We start from the raw sequence: 16,192 nt of genomic DNA, 5'->3' as shown, positions 1-16,192 counted from the left end.
GATTAAGACGGGAAAAGAGCAATGTTCCCCGGTTGCTACTAGAATACAGGCCAACTCGATTGCAGAGTTTCCGATGTCGTGTCCCTGAATGCCGACATAACCGTATGATGACGAGAATTAGGAAAGGCGACGAACTCTATTGTTCTTTGCATCCCCTTCATTTTCCCTCTTAATGATACATATCTACTTGCTCTATCTAGGCTTGGACAACCTGACCTTCGATCAAGAGCATATCGGAAAGATCAATTGATACACAATACCGAAGATGAATGATTGGAAATGAATGCTCTTCCGGGCCTAGGGCAATGCCTACCGGGCTGTGTGTCTTGGCCACATGTGAATGAAACACCTATGAAATTTCTTGTCTATAAACGTGGAAGGAGCTCACTTCATTCTTAGCATACCATCAGGCACCACTTTGCAATGGTGAAAAGGTATGGTTGTATGGTGGCAACCTTGAACGGTATCCCGAGGCACATGATAGCCTTTCGATGGGTTGCTCTGCCCATTGTTGCTGCACTTCCTGTTTGTCATCCGCCTTCCAGGTGAGACATTCGGGCAAACTGAGACCCGAGAGCTCCTGCCCCGTTTGGCTTCCTGACACTTGAGAAAGCCATTCCGAAGTTTCCCCTTCAAACATCGTACACTCCCATTGTGTTGCGGGAAGAACCTCTGTGGTACAAGTACGCTACTTTGACGTCTTCATTGCTTGGCTCAGATCTTCCCAAACATTGAAACCAATCCCTCTGCCATTCTCATTTCTCCCACTATCACTCAGTACAATTGGTGACCACAGGACGCCACGGAGTTCAGACTTCGTCAGCTCAGCGCTCTCTGTCTTTTGTACTTCGCAGGTATTGATCCAGCCAACCAAGCCCCACACCCACCTTTCAACGCCTACGAAACCGCCAGTAAAAAATTGCGTGGGCAGTTTGCGCCTCCCTGTGCTCAGCCTCACTGAAGATCCTCCAGCAAACTCGCATTTCTGATCGCCCATCTCCCCAGAATTTCCTTGGCATCCCCCGAATTCCTCCAAACCATCCTCCCGCATTCGCTCTCTCTCCTCTACCTCGATTCGATCCTCGCTCTTTTTCACCCTAGTCGACCGAATCGCGATTTCCCGACAAGATCGTTTCTGTTCGAGCCCTCATCTCCTATTCGAAGCGTGCGATTATATCAACCACGCCCCAGACGAACGAACAGCCGTTCGAATTAATAACGACTGCCTACGATGTCGAAGCACGACGACCCCCCGGCCTACGGCAACCCTCAACCTCCCCAGGCGGCTTACGGAGGCTACCAAGACCCGAATGCCGCGAACAGCTACTACCAATCGGCCCCTCCCATGGGCTACCCTCAGCAACAGGGCTACGGTCAGCAGGGTTACTACCAGCAACAGCCGGGCCCTTACGGCTATGGCCAAGATCCTTATGCCCAAGGCGGATACCCCCCTCAAGGCGGATATCCCCCGGGTCCTTACCAGCAGTACCCCCCACAAGGAGTGTACGATGATGACCGAGGCCGTAGGAAGCCCGGCTTGATGGAGGGTCTACTTGCTGGTTTGGCCTGCTGTTGTTGTTTGGACCTGCTTTTCTAAACAAAAGCCGACTGGCGACCACGGACAGTGTATTGTCCTGCGATGGTCTGGACGGGTCCCAAAGGGATCGAAACACGTCATTGCAAAAATTATCTTGGACCAGACAAGATGCATCCGGACCCGTCCTCGAGTTCTGCCACCCGAATCATATACAACTACTCCACGAGCCCAAAGGGACCTTTGCATCACGAGAAGAGAGTCACCAACAACTCCTGCGGCTGACGGAGTGCTTCATGACGAGGAAGACGGAGAATGGCAACGGCTACTGCATGCGAACGGCGTTATGGGAGGGAGGCAATACTAGGTGTTTCTAGTCTTCTTTTTACTGTTGTGTATTCTGTTCGTCTTTCTTCATCAACGCATGTGCATGCGGCCTTGGAGATTTTTCCCGGTGTTTTAGCACGTACTTGTTTAATATCTTGCACACCTAGGTGTGATTTAGAGAAACTTCTTTCTTTTCTCCCCTTCTCTTTTCCTCCTCTTTTCCTCCTTTTTTTTCCCCGATTTTGTTCATGTGGAAGGAAGTTCGGTGGAAAGGCGTTATGATTGTGTCACAATGTTCAAGGTCTTACTTTTATTCGTCGACAGTAATGCAAGTCAATGTTTCTTTTGTTTGTCAACTATATATTGAAGTGGCAATACATGGTTTTAAAGTGGGAAGGCAAAAATATCTCAAACTTGACTATATCGGAGTTATGCAACCTCCACCGTTCCGTTCTGACCGGTATTATCTGTTTTCGCCTTCTTCAGAGACACAACAGGCGCCGACCCGGGCACAGCACCCCCCTTTCCCTTAGGCTCGCCGTTCGTACCATTCTGAACTGCGCCATCACCAGACTCGCCAGTCTTCGCAAACAGCTCATCAAACTCCTTCCGGAGGTTCGCGACACAGTCGTTGGAGTAAATCATCCTCTGCACCTCAGGCGAAGCCCACTTGTCAGGCACGGCCGCCTCGCCGCCGTTGGCCTTCGCCTCAGCAAACTGGCGATCACGCTCCTCCTTGGCCTTGCCCTCTCCGAGGTGCAGGGTGCGGCCAGAGAAATAGGCGAGGTCAACGAGCTGGGTGCACCAATCCTTGCGAGACAGCTCAAAGACCTTGAGACACCTAGCGATAGTCTCGGGCTTGGTGTCGGGGATCAAGGAGAGGGCTTCGGCGACGACGGCGCCATCTTCGATGGCCATGGCGGCGCCCTGGCTGAGGTGGGGGAGGGTAGGATGACACGCGTCGCCGAGGAGGGCAACGGAACCGTGGGTCCAGGTGGGGAGCTGCTTGTGCATGCGCAGTCTCCACTCACAGACCTCACCCTCGGGCACGAGGTTAAGCATCTTCTGCACGAGGGGGCAAAAGTCGCCAAAGACGTCGAGCATAACGCTCTTGTCGCCGCGGGTGGTGTAAGTCGCAGAAGGCGCCGAGGCGAAGTTCTTATCGGGCTGCGTGGTGGACAGGTTGTAGATGGTCTTGTCGGCAACAGGGTACGCGATGATGTGGCGCTTCTCGCCGATCCACCTCACCACGTAGTCGCTGTCGATGAGCGCCTTGAGATCCGGGTCGCCCTCCATATCCTCGCGCTTCAGCATGATGCGGTAGGCGGCCTGCTCGGTCTCGGCCTCCTCGCCTACGGCATTGGCGGCGGCTAGGACGGCGGTTCTCGTTAGGCTCTTGATGCCGTCGCAGGCGAGGAGGACGTCGGCGCGCACGGTGTAGGGTTCGGCTCCGCGGGGCTGGACGCGGAAGGTGGGTTCGGGGGTGAAGGATGTCACTTCGATGAGGGGCGTGGCGAGGTGGAATTTGATGCTGCTTTCCTTCTTGCAGGCTTCGTAGATGCCGCCGGCGAGGGAGGACCGATGACCGGCGCAGTGGGGGTAGCCGTACAGTTCTTCGATGTTCGGCATGGGTACCCTACTGAGCTCCTCGTTCGTGGACCCCTCTGCATTATCGTAAATCACTGGTTAGCGACCGAGTTGGTGTGGGACAGCCCATGCTGTATAAACTCACGCCTGATGCTCGAGCCCCGAACTATGGTCGAGTCCTTGAGAATATCCTGCCAGCAACCTAATCGGTCGAGGATCCTGACCATATTAGGCGCCATCTGGATACCGGCTCCCACGAAGCCGAGGTTGCTCGCAGTCTCATAGACACTAATGTTCTTGAAGCCCTTTTTAGCGAGGGACAGGGCGGTTCCCAAGCCGCCCATGCCTATTAAAAAAAAAAAAAAATACTCGGTCAGCGAGGAGGGTTCTAACGACGTCCGGGTCGCGGTGGTTATTTACCAGCGCCAATTACGGCAATGCGTAGATCAAAGGGACTCGACATTGTAGATTCGGAGTTTGTATGCAAATAACGTTCAGACAGGAAGCAGGCAGGAGAAGCGCGTTCGATTCCGTTCTCGGCCATAGAGCACAGCTATTTACAAGTCGTGTATTCCGCGGACAACGAATGAGTGTTTCGACGATGGACGATGATTTGCGCACACGAGTGAAAGAGATAAGACACGGAACGGTAGGTGCACTTGAGAAAAGGAACAAGGAGCAGAAGAAAAATTAAGGGAAAAAGAAAATGCGATGGGCTTTCCGCGGCCGATCGTGGAGAAGGGGTAGGACGCGTGAGACTATATTTCAAGTCGGGAATACGGATTTTGACTAGGCGAAACGGCACAGCCGGTGATGGCTAGCTTACATAGGCGGGGGGTGCGGAGTCTATCTATCTACTGTGGTTCGGGAGACATGGTGTCATGATAGAGAATCGGGAGGCTCTTCGTGTTGTCGTGTTGTATATAGTGGCTTACACCAAGAGCCTGGAACATGCAGGCAGAGAACGTGTAAGTGGGCGAGGTTCCCCATACAGAATTGAAAAAAAAGGGTCTTGGTTTGAACTGCCGAAAAGCGACAGTGGAGTCCGTTGTTGGTAGCCAACAGAATATAGCAACGGCCACACCTCCGCAGCAGAATCGGGATAGATTCGGCAACTGAGCGAGCCAGCAAAAGCTCGCCCATAAAGCCTCACTCTGAGTTCCTCACTTCGTCGTCAGTCGCCACCAGGGTCCCTCATTGGTTCCGTTGTCCTGTTGATATCGAGCCATCGTGCCACATCAAGAGGAGGTAGGCTTCGGGAGTAGGTTAGTGTGCTCCCTTGCTGACACACCCCAGCCAGGAGATCAATGATGCTTCATTGATCTGCCCGAAGATTGCATCAATGAGAGCTGAGCGTCCCCTGGCAGCATCGCCTTTTACCTTGAGGGATCGAATCCGGGAACGGAAATAAAGTCTATTCTACCCCGCACTCCAGTGTGGGTGAGGCCAACAGAGGCAGATCAGATCCATTGAGGGACACAAGTCGACCGGGGGAGGGGCGAGTGGGGTCGGCAATTGTGGCGGGTCAAGTTCGCGGAGTCCTCCGCCCATAGTCTATTGAGGCATACGACGGAGTCTAAATGTAGAGAGACGGTATGCTGTGTCGAGCTGCATCATCGGAACGCCTGGCGATTAATTCTGTGAGGCTTTTCATCCACTTCCCGAATTCGGTGCTGAGGATTGTTACAATATCGGACGAGGGGAGGAACCGACTGCAGGGCCCAACATCGACATGATTCGGAATTCCCCAGCGTTGGGGGCAATAACAGACCTTGACGGCTAAAGAACAACCGGGCTGTTGGGACATGGTGTTCGCAAGGTTCGATTGATTGATGCCGTGCTTCGTAGTATTCATAACCCAATTAACCTTGTAGGAAGTATATGTGGGTGTCTTTAAGGTGGTCAGACGTGATGCATCAACCTTCTTGCACATGTCATGTCGTGTAGCGTTCAAATCCGGGTGCGCTCTTTAGAGATTCGCTTATCATGTGCTGGCTGTAGCTGGCCTTTGAATAAATCCCCAAGGGCGGGCACATCAGATCAATGCAACGACTTTGGAGGGCGAAGAGCGCCCGTGTGGTCGTGGGCTATACTCTATATCCCAAGGAGCCTCCGCTTCAATCTTCTGGGTTTAGCCACAGGCACCGTTGTCGATCAGCGTCCAACATGGTTTGGTTAGTGTTAGCGCTTGAGGCTCATTACGAAGTGAAGGAAGAGTGTCTTCAAATGACAGTTCTAAGACTTCGTACTTCGTATGCTGCGTGCTGTGTGCCTATTGATCAAATTGACTTTAAACTCAAACCACAAAACGGCCAGTAGTTCTGACAGGAAAAAGGCTGTCGGGGTGAACTTGGTCAGCTCACAAGCGCCGTGCTCTCTTTTGTTTTTGACTCCAATCCACACAAGCTTCCCGGCATGGTCTCATACCGATGGCGATTCGCCATGGAAGTCGAGGAGCGTTTGGCGCTTATGTAGGTTTGTTTCAGCATCCTCCCATCCACACACCAGTCCGTTGAAAATCCTATAGATAGAAGCCCAAAGGAGTGCGCACTTTGAAGGAAGGGAGAATAGTAGCAAATAAAATGACTTGCGTGGCCCAGAGGCCGGTTGAATGCCGAGATGTTTGGTTTTGCTTGGCTAGCGAGCAAGCCACGCTCGTTTGCGTCAGCGGCAAAAGGGAAATTCCCAGGGCACAAAGAACAAGGTCGAGGAACAGGTGGGACGCCTCACGAAACAGCTCCTCTGAACCAATGAAGACCGGTGATGTCACCTCACTTCAGGCGATCCAGGGTCTTGCTTGTCCAAGATTGCCTCCAATCACATGCCTCCACTGTCCCTGGTTCAACCTTCCCTCTCACAAGACAAAGCAACGAAAGTGTGGGTCGATGTAACGGTACGGGCGGAAACCATAAACTTTGAAACTACCAATGAATTGCATGCCACAAAGCTGGCAAATTGGTGGACAGAACCTTCCGAAAACAGCACTGCCAGGTACGTAAGTTGTACTGGTACATTGACCGAATGGCCAATTTGGGACAACTTCCAGGTTTCTGCTTAGCGCCCCTTTAGCAGGGAAAGATTGACCGTCTTGATGTTGGCATTTGCAAAAACCAAGGACAAAGTAGAAATAAACGCAGCTGCACTCCGATCTAGACGAGTGTCTAGATGCCCAGAAACGGGACAAAAGCCATGGAGCCGGCTTCTTTCTTTTATCACGGTCGCTGCCCGCTCTTAATTCCACCTCCCTCTCCCCGTTATACTGCTGTTTTAGGATGATGAATGTTGCTTCCCGCTTTTAGACGATCCTCTCATTAACAATCTGAAACTCGTGCGCTGTACTTCGTACTGCCTCCTCTCTTTAATATTCGGGCGCCACTCTACTTTTTAACCCTTCACGATCTGTCTTCACACTTTTAGTACTACGAAGGATCTTCCTCCCCCATCTTCAAACGACACTAGCCGGCGAGACGGACTCCAGGTCGACTGGACTCGACTGGCGTCGGCTTACTGCTCTCCAGCATTGTGCTGGCCACCTCCTCGGATCGTAATATACCTCCAAACTCGCCATGTCCACGACCTTAAGCCAGGCCTCGAGCCTGGTTGCGAGCAGCCTCACCTCCCAAATTACCTCGAGCGTTACTGAGGCAGCTTCGTCCATTATCTCCTCTACCGCCACTGCAGCACAAACTACCTCGGCTCAGACCTCTGAGGCTGCCGAAGGCAGCATGGGAAGCGCTCAGGGATTCCAAGGAATCAGCTTGAAATCGTTCTTGGGCGCCTTGGTAGTCGCGTTGATCATCTTTGCTGTTCAGATCGCTATCTTCTTGCTGCTGAGGAACAAGCTGGCTCGAATCTTGTAAGTCTCACGCGCACGCCCCCCACTCATTTCCCTCCCTATCATCGCCGGCGACTAACATGTGCGTGCTTCCGATATCCAGTAAACCCAAGACATACCTCGTTCCCGAACGCGAAAGAACTGAACCCCCGCCTGCCTCAGCCTTGGGCATGGTAAAGGCTTTGATGAAGTTTAATGACCGAGAAGTCATCGAAAAATGCGGACTCGACGCCTACTTCTTCCTACGATACCTTAAAACCCTACTTATCATTTTCATCCCCATCGCCACCGTCGTCCTACCCATCTTGATCCCTCTCAACTACGTAGGTGGCCAAGGCCAGAACGTTATTGCCGATACAGATGATGACGCAAAGAACCCGAATGCCATCACTGGCCTTGATACTCTGGCTTGGGGCAATATTACAGCCGAAAATACCGACCGTTATTGGGCTCATCTGGTTTTGGCACTTTGTGTAATTGGATGGGTGTGCACCGTTTTCTTCTTCGAGCTTCGGGTATACATCAAGGTCCGCCAGGATTACCTCACGAGCGCAGAGCATCGTTTAAGAGCCTCAGCAACAACCGTTTTAGTCAACTCTATTCCGTCGAAATGGCTGAGCGAAGAAGCTCTGAGAGGTCTGTTCGATGTCTTTCCTGGTGGTATCAGGAACATCTGGCTCAACCGAGACCTGCAGGCCTTACTTGACAAGGTCCATGAGCGAGACGACATCCACAAGCAACTCGAGGCAGCAGAAACCGAGTTGATTAAAGCTGCCAAGAAGAAGCAGCTGAAACGAAGAGAGAAGGAAGAGAAACAGAAGAGACGCGAAATGCACACAAAGCAGCCAACCAAACAAGAACGCGAACGAAGGCAAAAGGAGGAGGATGCAGAGGCCATGCGTTTGGCTGCTGCTGGCGGAGGCATGAGCTCTGGCCAGAGTGAGGACGTTCCTCAGGATATTTCCGACGTTATCAGCGAGGACCAGTCCCTGTCCTATTCACAGGAACGTCGCCCAGGTTCTTCCAAAGGCCTGAAGCTTGTAGGAACGGGACTGGCCAAAGTAGGCCAAGGCCTTATTGGAGGAGTCGGAAAGGCAGGGAAGGGTTTCAAGACCTTTGGCCAAGATGTCGAGGGGACTCTCGAAACGACGAACGGGTTCGCCCCAATTACATCAACGGACGGTGCCGACTCGTCAAAACCACCGACTCGAGGCTCTGATCACCGCAGGGTCCAAATTGCGGACGATGGTTCCCATGACTCCCCAAGAGCGACACCTCCCAACCAGGGTCACTACCGCGGTGCCTCCCAGGACAGCATGCTCTCAAAGTCGCGACCTTCCCTTTCTCCACGGCAACCACCTGTCTTTGAGAACACCGTCCGCAAGGCGAACAATTTGGATGACATGTATCTTAAAGACGAAGTCAAGTTCTGGCAATTCTGGAAGCCTCCTGCTGGTGGATATGCTTCTCCCGTCCCGCAGGGTGCTGAAGACGATGACGAATTCCCCTTTAGCAAGACGAACATGAGTCGCTGGCAGAAGATCAAGATGGCGTTACCCTTCATGCACGCCGACATCCAAGGCGAGCAGCATGAGTACCCCGAGTATTTTAATGAACATGCCGACAAAGAGGGTAGTGATGAGGAACGGCGACCCGAAGAGTGGGAAAAGTGGGTTAAGAGGAAGAATCGACCAACGCATCGATTGGCCAGGTTTTCTTGGACCCCGGGCTGGCTTCCCGGCTTGCCTTTAATCAACCGAAAGGTAGACACAATTGATTGGTGCCGCAAGGAACTTGCGCGACTCAACATGGAAATCGAAGAGGATCAGAAGCATCCTGAGCGATATCCTCTCATGAACTCGGCCTTTATCCAGTTCAACCATCAGGTTTCCGCACACATGGCCTGCCAGAGCTTGATTCACCACATCCCGAAGCAGATGGCGCCCAGAGAAATTGAGATTTCGCCCAAGGACGTCATCTGGGACAACATGGCAATCAACTGGTGGCAGGAGTGGGCTCGGGCTGCTATCGTAACCTTGATTGTGGTGGGAATGCTGCTTCTGTGGGCTATCCCTGTAGCTTTCACCGCGACGCTTGGTCAACTCGACGGTCTTGTCAGGCGGTTTGAGTGGCTCAGTTTTCTGGAGGAGGATCCTAAAGTCAAGCAGGTCGCACAGGTAGTGGTAGGTGTTTTGCCGGCCATCTTCCTGTCACTTCTCTTGGTTCTCGTGCCTATTATCCTAGGCTTTCTCGCCGAATTCAAGGGTGTCAAGACTGGGTCTCAGAAGACCGAATTCGTCCAGCTTTACTTCTTCGCCTTCCTATTCATCCAGGTCTTCCTTATTGTTTCTATCACTTCCTTTTTCGTCGCCAGCGTCGACCAACTCTTCTCGAACCTCGCATCGCTCTCCGACGTCAACGAGGTGCTCAACCTTTTGGCCGAGAATCTCCCAAAGGCCGCCAACTACTTCTTCAGTTACATGATTCTACAGGCATTGTCGACGAGTTCAGGTACGCTCCTTCAGATCGGTGCGCTGCTCACATGGTACATTTTGGCCAAGATATTGGATAGCACGGCTCGTAACAAGTGGTCGCGCAACACCAAGCTCTCGGATATCAAATGGGGCTCGTTCTTCCCTGTGTATACGAACTTCGCTTGCATTGCCCTCATCTATTCCGTTGTGGCGCCGCTTATTTCCATCTTTGCCATTATCACCTTCAGCCTTTTGTGGATAGCACAGAGGTACAGCATGCTCTACGTTACTCGGTTCGAGCATGACACAGGCGGCGTACTGTACCCGCGCGCCATCAATCAGACATTCACAGGCCTGTACGTCATGGAACTTGCACTAGCGGGGCTTTTCTTCATTGTCAGAGACGCCAATGGAGATGCTTCCTGCACGACTCAGGGCATTATCATGCTCATTGCCCTGGGTTTCACCATCCTGTACCAGGTGCTCTTGAACATGTCGTTCGGCCCTCTCTTCCGATACCTACCAATCACCTTTGAAGATGAGGCATGCATTCGCGATGAAGTATTCAGCCGAGATCAGGCCCGTCGCCTTGGACTCGAGGAGGACGACGACGACTTAGACACGGACAATAGGGAGGAGCCAGGGCCAGGCCTTGGTCGCTTCTCTACCCAAGAGGACGACATCGAGCTCACAAAGCTGCAGAATCGCCGACTCGCGAACCAATCCTCCGCCCTCAGCACGGTCAAGAAGATTGGTACCTGGGCTCACAAGGGCGACGCCAAAGCCCGACGCGCGCTCACCTTCAGCACCAAGCAGGAGCGTCGCAGCTCGAAGAGTGCAGCAGAGTACCGCCGGCTTCTCAAGGCAAAGGACCTGGAGAAGCAGAGGGCCATCGGCGAGGCGCTCTTCGGCGGGTACCACGACGAAATCGAGGATCTCACGCCGGACGAGAGAGACGCGCTCGTGCGGTACGCATTCCAGCACTCGGCGCTGCGAGCTCGCCGCCCCACCGTCTGGATTCCTAGGGACGATCTGGGTGTTAGCGACGACGAGATTCGCAGGACAAGAGAGCTGAGCGACTATATCTGGATCAGTAACGAAGGTACCGCTCTGGACAGCAAGATTCGGGTGGTCTACGGTAGGGCACCGCCTGACTTCTCCGAAGTTGACCTGATCAACTTATAAGGGGGGAAATAGTCTCATTTGGAAAGCATAAAGAGACATTCATGACTTTGACGACTTTTTTTCTTTCCTGCAAATATGGTTCAGAGAAGGAGCCTATTTTTGATTTGGAGATTCTAGCATATTTCTATACCCCCTTACATGGATGTTTTGAGTACGGAGACTGTTGTTCGTTTCCAGCGTTGTTTTTTTCTTAGTCTTTCGGAAGCATGGCATATAGATCCTACTAGATCTCCTTCAATTTCACAGCAATCATGACACGGGCATTTTCCATCTTCATATGCGGTGATCTGGCTGTTGCAGTAGTTGCTAGCCTCACTCGGTTGTAATTGTGACCTTATTCTTATCTGTCCAGGATTGTTGTGAGAATCACCATTCCCTGAATGCTTTTCAAGCAAAGTTCCCCAGCGCCACTTACAGAAAGCGACATGGTCCTTGATCTCCTTGGCCGCATCCTTGGGGTTAGGATAATACCACGCAGCATTATTCAGGACAGTATCTAGGTTTTTCCTCATTAGTATATCCTTGTTCTCAAGCTCGGGTAATACACAAATATATCTACACGTTTGTTAACCCACAGAGGAAAGGAAAACTCACCTCCATCCTTGACGGTATAATAGCTCGCCTCACCCTTCCAACTACAAATCGTCTTCAGGTCAGTTGGCTCGAAGAGATCCTTTTTGATGCTCTCGGGAGGAAAGTAGACATTCCCTTCGACTTCATGCCACGAGGCGGTTTCAGCGAGGGTGGTGTTGCCGAGAGTGGCTTTTGCGAGGCCGGTCTTCATTGTGAATCTTCTCAGTATTTTTATAGGGCACTTCAACTTAGACTGGTGAAGTTACTCTATTTATTTTTCCGGGACAGGTTTGGGGGGTTTGGAGGGAAGAGAGATTGGGCTTGGTTTGAGGGGGAGATGTGAGCAGATCTGACATACTTGAAAGGGCGGCATTATTAATAGAATCCAGTAGCGACTGACAAATATCTATGCTTGATTGGCAACGATGCATGGGGTCTTCTGAGCGTAACGGAAGCAGATCCGAGATCATCCTCTCAACGGATCTCTAAGTCTATGTAGGACAAAACTTTTCGGGAAAGATCCTGGACTATAACAACATAGAGTGCGATTTTACGCATTGCCCTCCATATCCTCTACTTAGACTTCCATGATGACATTTTCCTCATCCTCCTCAATCTCCTCAACAGTCGGCGCCTCATCCCTCATCAGCACATTCACCAGCCTCTCACACGCCTCCTTTACACCTTCGTGCTCCACATGAAGATGAGTCTCCCTGATGAGAGGATAGACCTTGACCTGGCGCATGAGATCTCTCCCGGGTCTCGTCGTGGTTAGAATAGTCAACGTCTCGATGTGGGTAAGAATAATTTCGGGATCTGAGTCTCTCTCCTTGTCAGGTGGGAGGAGTTGCAAATCCGGCAGCATGTCCATCATGTCATCCTCGTCGTACTCCTCATTCCCGGCAATGGGCAGGAGTAGATACGGCAAGATATTCACGTCATCCTCAGAGAGGAAAGACGGATGAGATGAGACCTCAAAGGCGGCGTTCTTAATAGTACTCGCAACGCCCTTCCTCCTTATATGCGACTTATGCTCGGTAAAGACCTTAATCTTGGTTAGAGGGATCTCCTTGTCATAATCCTGGCGCGCGATGAAGTGCTCCTGCACGTCGGTGTGCTTGGCGAGGTCGGCGAAGAAGTAGGCGAGGTAGTCGAAGTTGGCGTCCTTGTTGTAGGAGCCGTCGAAGCCCTTGACGAAGAGGTCAAGGAGCTGGTTTATCACGAGGTCGTCTGAGTTGAGGGCCTCGGGGGCTTTTTGTTGTTTTTTGAGGAGGGTGTCCTTTATGCTTTCCCATTTGCTGAGGTTGGCTAGGAGCATGGCCATGAGGTCTGCGTTTGTCTCCGATGCGTCCTTAAAGAAGGGGTAAGACAAGGCTGTTTAGTAGAGAGTTTTGATGGATGTCTGTTCAGGGGATGTTCTCAAAACGCAGTACATACCACTATCTTACTTAGGATGAGCGATAGGAACTGTTCATTTGTAGCTACGCTTTCGAGGACATCCCGATCCCCCGTGAGATTAACTAATATCGTTAATGCGCTTTTGGCAATTCTCTATCGTAACATGTCAGTGAGGGTTCAACAGTCCCACACTTCTTCATGCAGAAAAAGAATAGACATGAGATGTAAGGCATATGTGAAGATAAAAAAGAAAAAAAAAAAAAAAAAAAAAAAAAAAAAAAACTCACAGGATGATCTCGTACGAGCACCATCAAGTTCCTGATATGTCTGAGGTCATCAGCCTTGAAGATCTCCGGATTTGACAGAGAGTATGGAACAGCGCCTTCGATAGCCCCCAGGCGAACCTGGGGATTCGGATGCGCAATGAAATCTACGAGCTAGCGTATGAAAATATATATATCAGCTCAAGAACTCTTCACTCTTAATGCTCAGATAGAGTAAATGTGAGGGCTGAAGCTCTCCACGATGAGGTGCAGCTAAGTATAAGTGACCACTGGGGAGTACTTACCTCTTGGAGCTCCTTACTCGCCATTTCGCCAGGAGAAGATGTGACTGTGATATATTTAAAATATTCCAGGAATTTCAGAGTAAAATAGAATCAAATTCGGGGTGGGAATGGTGCGCAGGTCTGAGGTAGTAATTGTATGAGGATTGAAATATTTGTTGGTGAAGATGAATGCTCTTTGATCGCGATGGCGATGCGATGGCGGGGCATTTTCTAGAATATTGCAGTCCAACACGAAAAAGATACTTGGGTACTTTCGATTGCCCCTCGCCCCTCCAAAAAATTTCCATTTTCTGCCGGGCGGTGAAAACCAGACCCATGATCGAGGTACTTTGTACCTTGAACACCACCAAATGCGACTGCGGGGGAAATCAATTAACACACCAAAAGTCTGGCAGAACTTGAACTTGAAGAGAAAAAAAAAAAAAAAAAAAAAAAAAAAAAAAAATTCAAGGCGGAAGAAACCGTCGAGACCGCCCAAAAATTAGCCTTCCCTTTTGGCACATGCTCTCACCGCCGTAATTATTCCTCTTTTTCCAGCTCTCCCATATTTTTTGTGACTGTTTGCCATACTCCAGTCGTACTCCAGTCGAGGGGTTATCAAAGGGTTACCGCTGTCGACATTTCGCAGTCTCCCCACACAATCACACAATGCCCAAGGCGGCGACACTAACAACCGCCCACAAGAGGCGGCACAATCCCCTCGAAGATGATCTCCTAGCCACGGGTCCCCTCCGAGCCAAGGCGCCCAAGAGGAGAGCCAAAGATACCAAAGAAGACGACGGCGACCACTTCGTCGACTCCAAGGCCTCGCGAAACATTCTCAAGATCAGCCAAGCCCTCGCCCGAGAGGCCGAGGACGAGCGCCGCCAGCCCCAAGCTCCCGCACCCCAGAACAACCTATTCGCATTCGATGAGAGGATAGACGCCAACACCGCCGCGGACAACAAATTCTACGATGACGACGAAGTGTGGGGTGACGAGGACGAAGAGGTTGAGGAAATCGAGGTCGACCCTGACGATCTCGAGACCTTTAGGAAATTCCTGCCGGAGGACGACGATCCTCTACTGAAGCACGGATGGGATCGCAGGCCACCGGAAGACGCCGTCGAAGAGAACGAAGAGCCCACGAACCTCGCTGATCTGATCCTGGAAAAAATCTACGCTCACGAAGCCGCCGAAGCGCGTGCCGAGGCCGGCATCGACGAGGACTTCGATATCCCCGAAAAAGTCGTCGACGTCTACACCAAGGTCGGGCTTATCCTATCCCGTCACAGGTCAGGCCCCATCCCCAAGCCGATGAAGATTCTCCCCACCGTGCCCCACTGGGAGGAGATCCTGCAAATAACGAAGCCCGAGGCGTGGAGTGCGAACGCGGTCGATGCCGTGACTCGAGTTTTCGTCGCGAGCAAGCCCGCCGTCGTGCAGCGGTTCCTGGAAATGGTGCTGCTTGATAGGGTGAAGGACGATATCTACGAGTACAAGAAGCTGAACCCCCACTTGTTCAAGGCTCTAGAGAGGGCGCTTTTTAAGCCGTCGGCCTGGTTCAAGGGCTTCCTGTTCCCTCTGGTCGGTGGTGGAACCTGCACCCTTCGCGAGGCTACGATCATCTCTGGAGTTTTGAGGAGGCACCATGTCCCTGTCCTACACTCTGCCGCGGCCATCAAGGGCCTTTGCGATATTGCTGCCCAAGAGGCCTCGCAGGGTACCGAGGGCGGTGGCGCCACGAACATCCTCATCCATACCCTTCTCCAGAAGGGATATGCCCTGCCATACCAGGTTATCGATGCTCTCGTCTTCCGTAAGTTCTAATTTCCCCTTTTCTTTTTGACTCGGGGTAGGATATTGCCAGTGATGCAGGTACTAACCAAGTCTGGAACTCTAGACTTCCTTCGATTCCGCAGTGTAGACCCCGCCTCCGTTCAAGAGAGCGACCTGGCCAGCCTCGTGGGCGAGGAGGCGCCCCCAAGGAGAAAGCTACCCGTCATCTGGCACCAGTGCTTCCTCGAGTTTGCCCAAAAGTACAGAAACGACATCACCGAAGATCAGCGAGAGGCCCTTCTCGATCTGCTCCTCACCCACGGTCATTCGGCCATCGGGCCCGAGATTCGCAAGGAACTGCTCGCGGGCAGAGGACGGGGAGTTCCTATTCCTCAGGACCCAGCGCCGTTTGATGGGGATGACACGATGGCCATTGATTGAAGACGGGGTGGTGAACTTTGCAGGATTTTTTTTTCCTCTTTAGAGTAACGATGCCTAATCGGTAACTGGAATTGGGCAAAGGCCGTTAGTGTCATGTCTTGAGAGTTTGATAACTCTCCCTTCATATACAGTGAAGTATAACGGGGACCTGAGCAAACTCCGTTCCGACGTCGGCGAGTCGGGACACGGCTATACGAAAGGAATGATTGATGTCTATATGTAGACAGGACAGGGCTACCAAATCTATATCAGCGGGGCAGGGTGAAAACGAAAGAGGGCATCAAGGGGGCGGAAGGCACGACTGGGTGTGATGCTCGCTAGAAGGACAAGCCTCATCCGGCACTCGAAGACAGGCCTCCTAATACATTTCCTTCGTGATGAACAGAATTTGACACTTTCTATCCTATCCTGTTTCCCCTCTCCTGTAATTAAACCTACTTCTCACGGATTGGCAAGCTCGACCTAAAAGTATTATCCTGCATTATAAACTCCCTTCGTTTACTTACAGCTCT

General features: G+C 51.7%; 6 protein-coding genes across 6 annotated transcripts; 3 read left to right on the top strand and 3 right to left on the bottom strand.

The window, feature by feature from the left end:
• Positions 1 to 1,231: 1,231 nt before the first annotated feature.
• Positions 1,232 to 1,911, top strand: SAPIO_CDS7273 (uncharacterized protein; the record flags this gene model as incomplete). The annotated part of the gene is made up of 2 exons (XM_016789163.1): positions 1,232 to 1,503; positions 1,701 to 1,911. The coding sequence occupies 2 exons, from the start codon at positions 1,232 to 1,234 to the stop codon at positions 1,909 to 1,911; spliced, it is 483 nt and encodes a 160-aa protein (XP_016640990.1).
• Positions 1,912 to 2,290: 379 nt separating this feature from the next.
• Positions 2,291 to 3,911, bottom strand: SAPIO_CDS7272 (uncharacterized protein; the record flags this gene model as incomplete). Its single annotated transcript, XM_016789162.1, has 3 exons — positions 2,291 to 3,525; positions 3,594 to 3,794; positions 3,869 to 3,911. The coding sequence occupies 3 exons, from the start codon at positions 3,909 to 3,911 to the stop codon at positions 2,291 to 2,293; spliced, it is 1,479 nt and encodes a 492-aa protein (XP_016640989.1).
• A 3,103-nt stretch (positions 3,912 to 7,014) lies between these two features.
• On the top strand, positions 7,015 to 10,942 carry SAPIO_CDS7271 (uncharacterized protein; the record flags this gene model as incomplete). Its single annotated transcript, XM_016789161.1, has 2 exons — positions 7,015 to 7,304; positions 7,387 to 10,942. 2 exons carry the CDS (start codon positions 7,015 to 7,017, stop codon positions 10,940 to 10,942), a joined length of 3,846 nt encoding a protein of 1,281 aa, XP_016640988.1.
• Positions 10,943 to 11,254: 312 nt separating this feature from the next.
• On the bottom strand, positions 11,255 to 11,726 carry SAPIO_CDS7270 (uncharacterized protein; the record flags this gene model as incomplete). The annotated part of the gene is made up of 3 exons (XM_016789160.1): positions 11,255 to 11,286; positions 11,358 to 11,438; positions 11,537 to 11,726. The coding sequence occupies 3 exons, from the start codon at positions 11,724 to 11,726 to the stop codon at positions 11,255 to 11,257; spliced, it is 303 nt and encodes a 100-aa protein (XP_016640987.1).
• A 366-nt stretch (positions 11,727 to 12,092) lies between these two features.
• On the bottom strand, positions 12,093 to 13,505 carry SAPIO_CDS7269 (uncharacterized protein; the record flags this gene model as incomplete). Its single annotated transcript, XM_016789159.1, has 4 exons — positions 12,093 to 12,889; positions 12,964 to 13,066; positions 13,201 to 13,350; positions 13,482 to 13,505. 4 exons carry the CDS (start codon positions 13,503 to 13,505, stop codon positions 12,093 to 12,095), a joined length of 1,074 nt encoding a protein of 357 aa, XP_016640986.1.
• Positions 13,506 to 14,129: 624 nt separating this feature from the next.
• Positions 14,130 to 15,680, top strand: SAPIO_CDS7268 (Bystin-like protein; the record flags this gene model as incomplete). Its single annotated transcript, XM_016789158.1, has 2 exons — positions 14,130 to 15,279; positions 15,364 to 15,680. 2 exons carry the CDS (start codon positions 14,130 to 14,132, stop codon positions 15,678 to 15,680), a joined length of 1,467 nt encoding a protein of 488 aa, XP_016640985.1.
• Positions 15,681 to 16,192: the final 512 nt, after the last annotated feature.

The sequence above is a fragment of the Scedosporium apiospermum genome, assembly GCF_000732125.1.
Source record: "Scedosporium apiospermum strain IHEM 14462 chromosome Unknown SEQ_SAPIO_0110, whole genome shotgun sequence".
NCBI classification, from domain to species: Eukaryota; Fungi; Ascomycota; class Sordariomycetes; order Microascales; family Microascaceae; genus Scedosporium; species Scedosporium apiospermum.
This window is presented reverse-complemented; position numbering and strand designations above follow the sequence as displayed.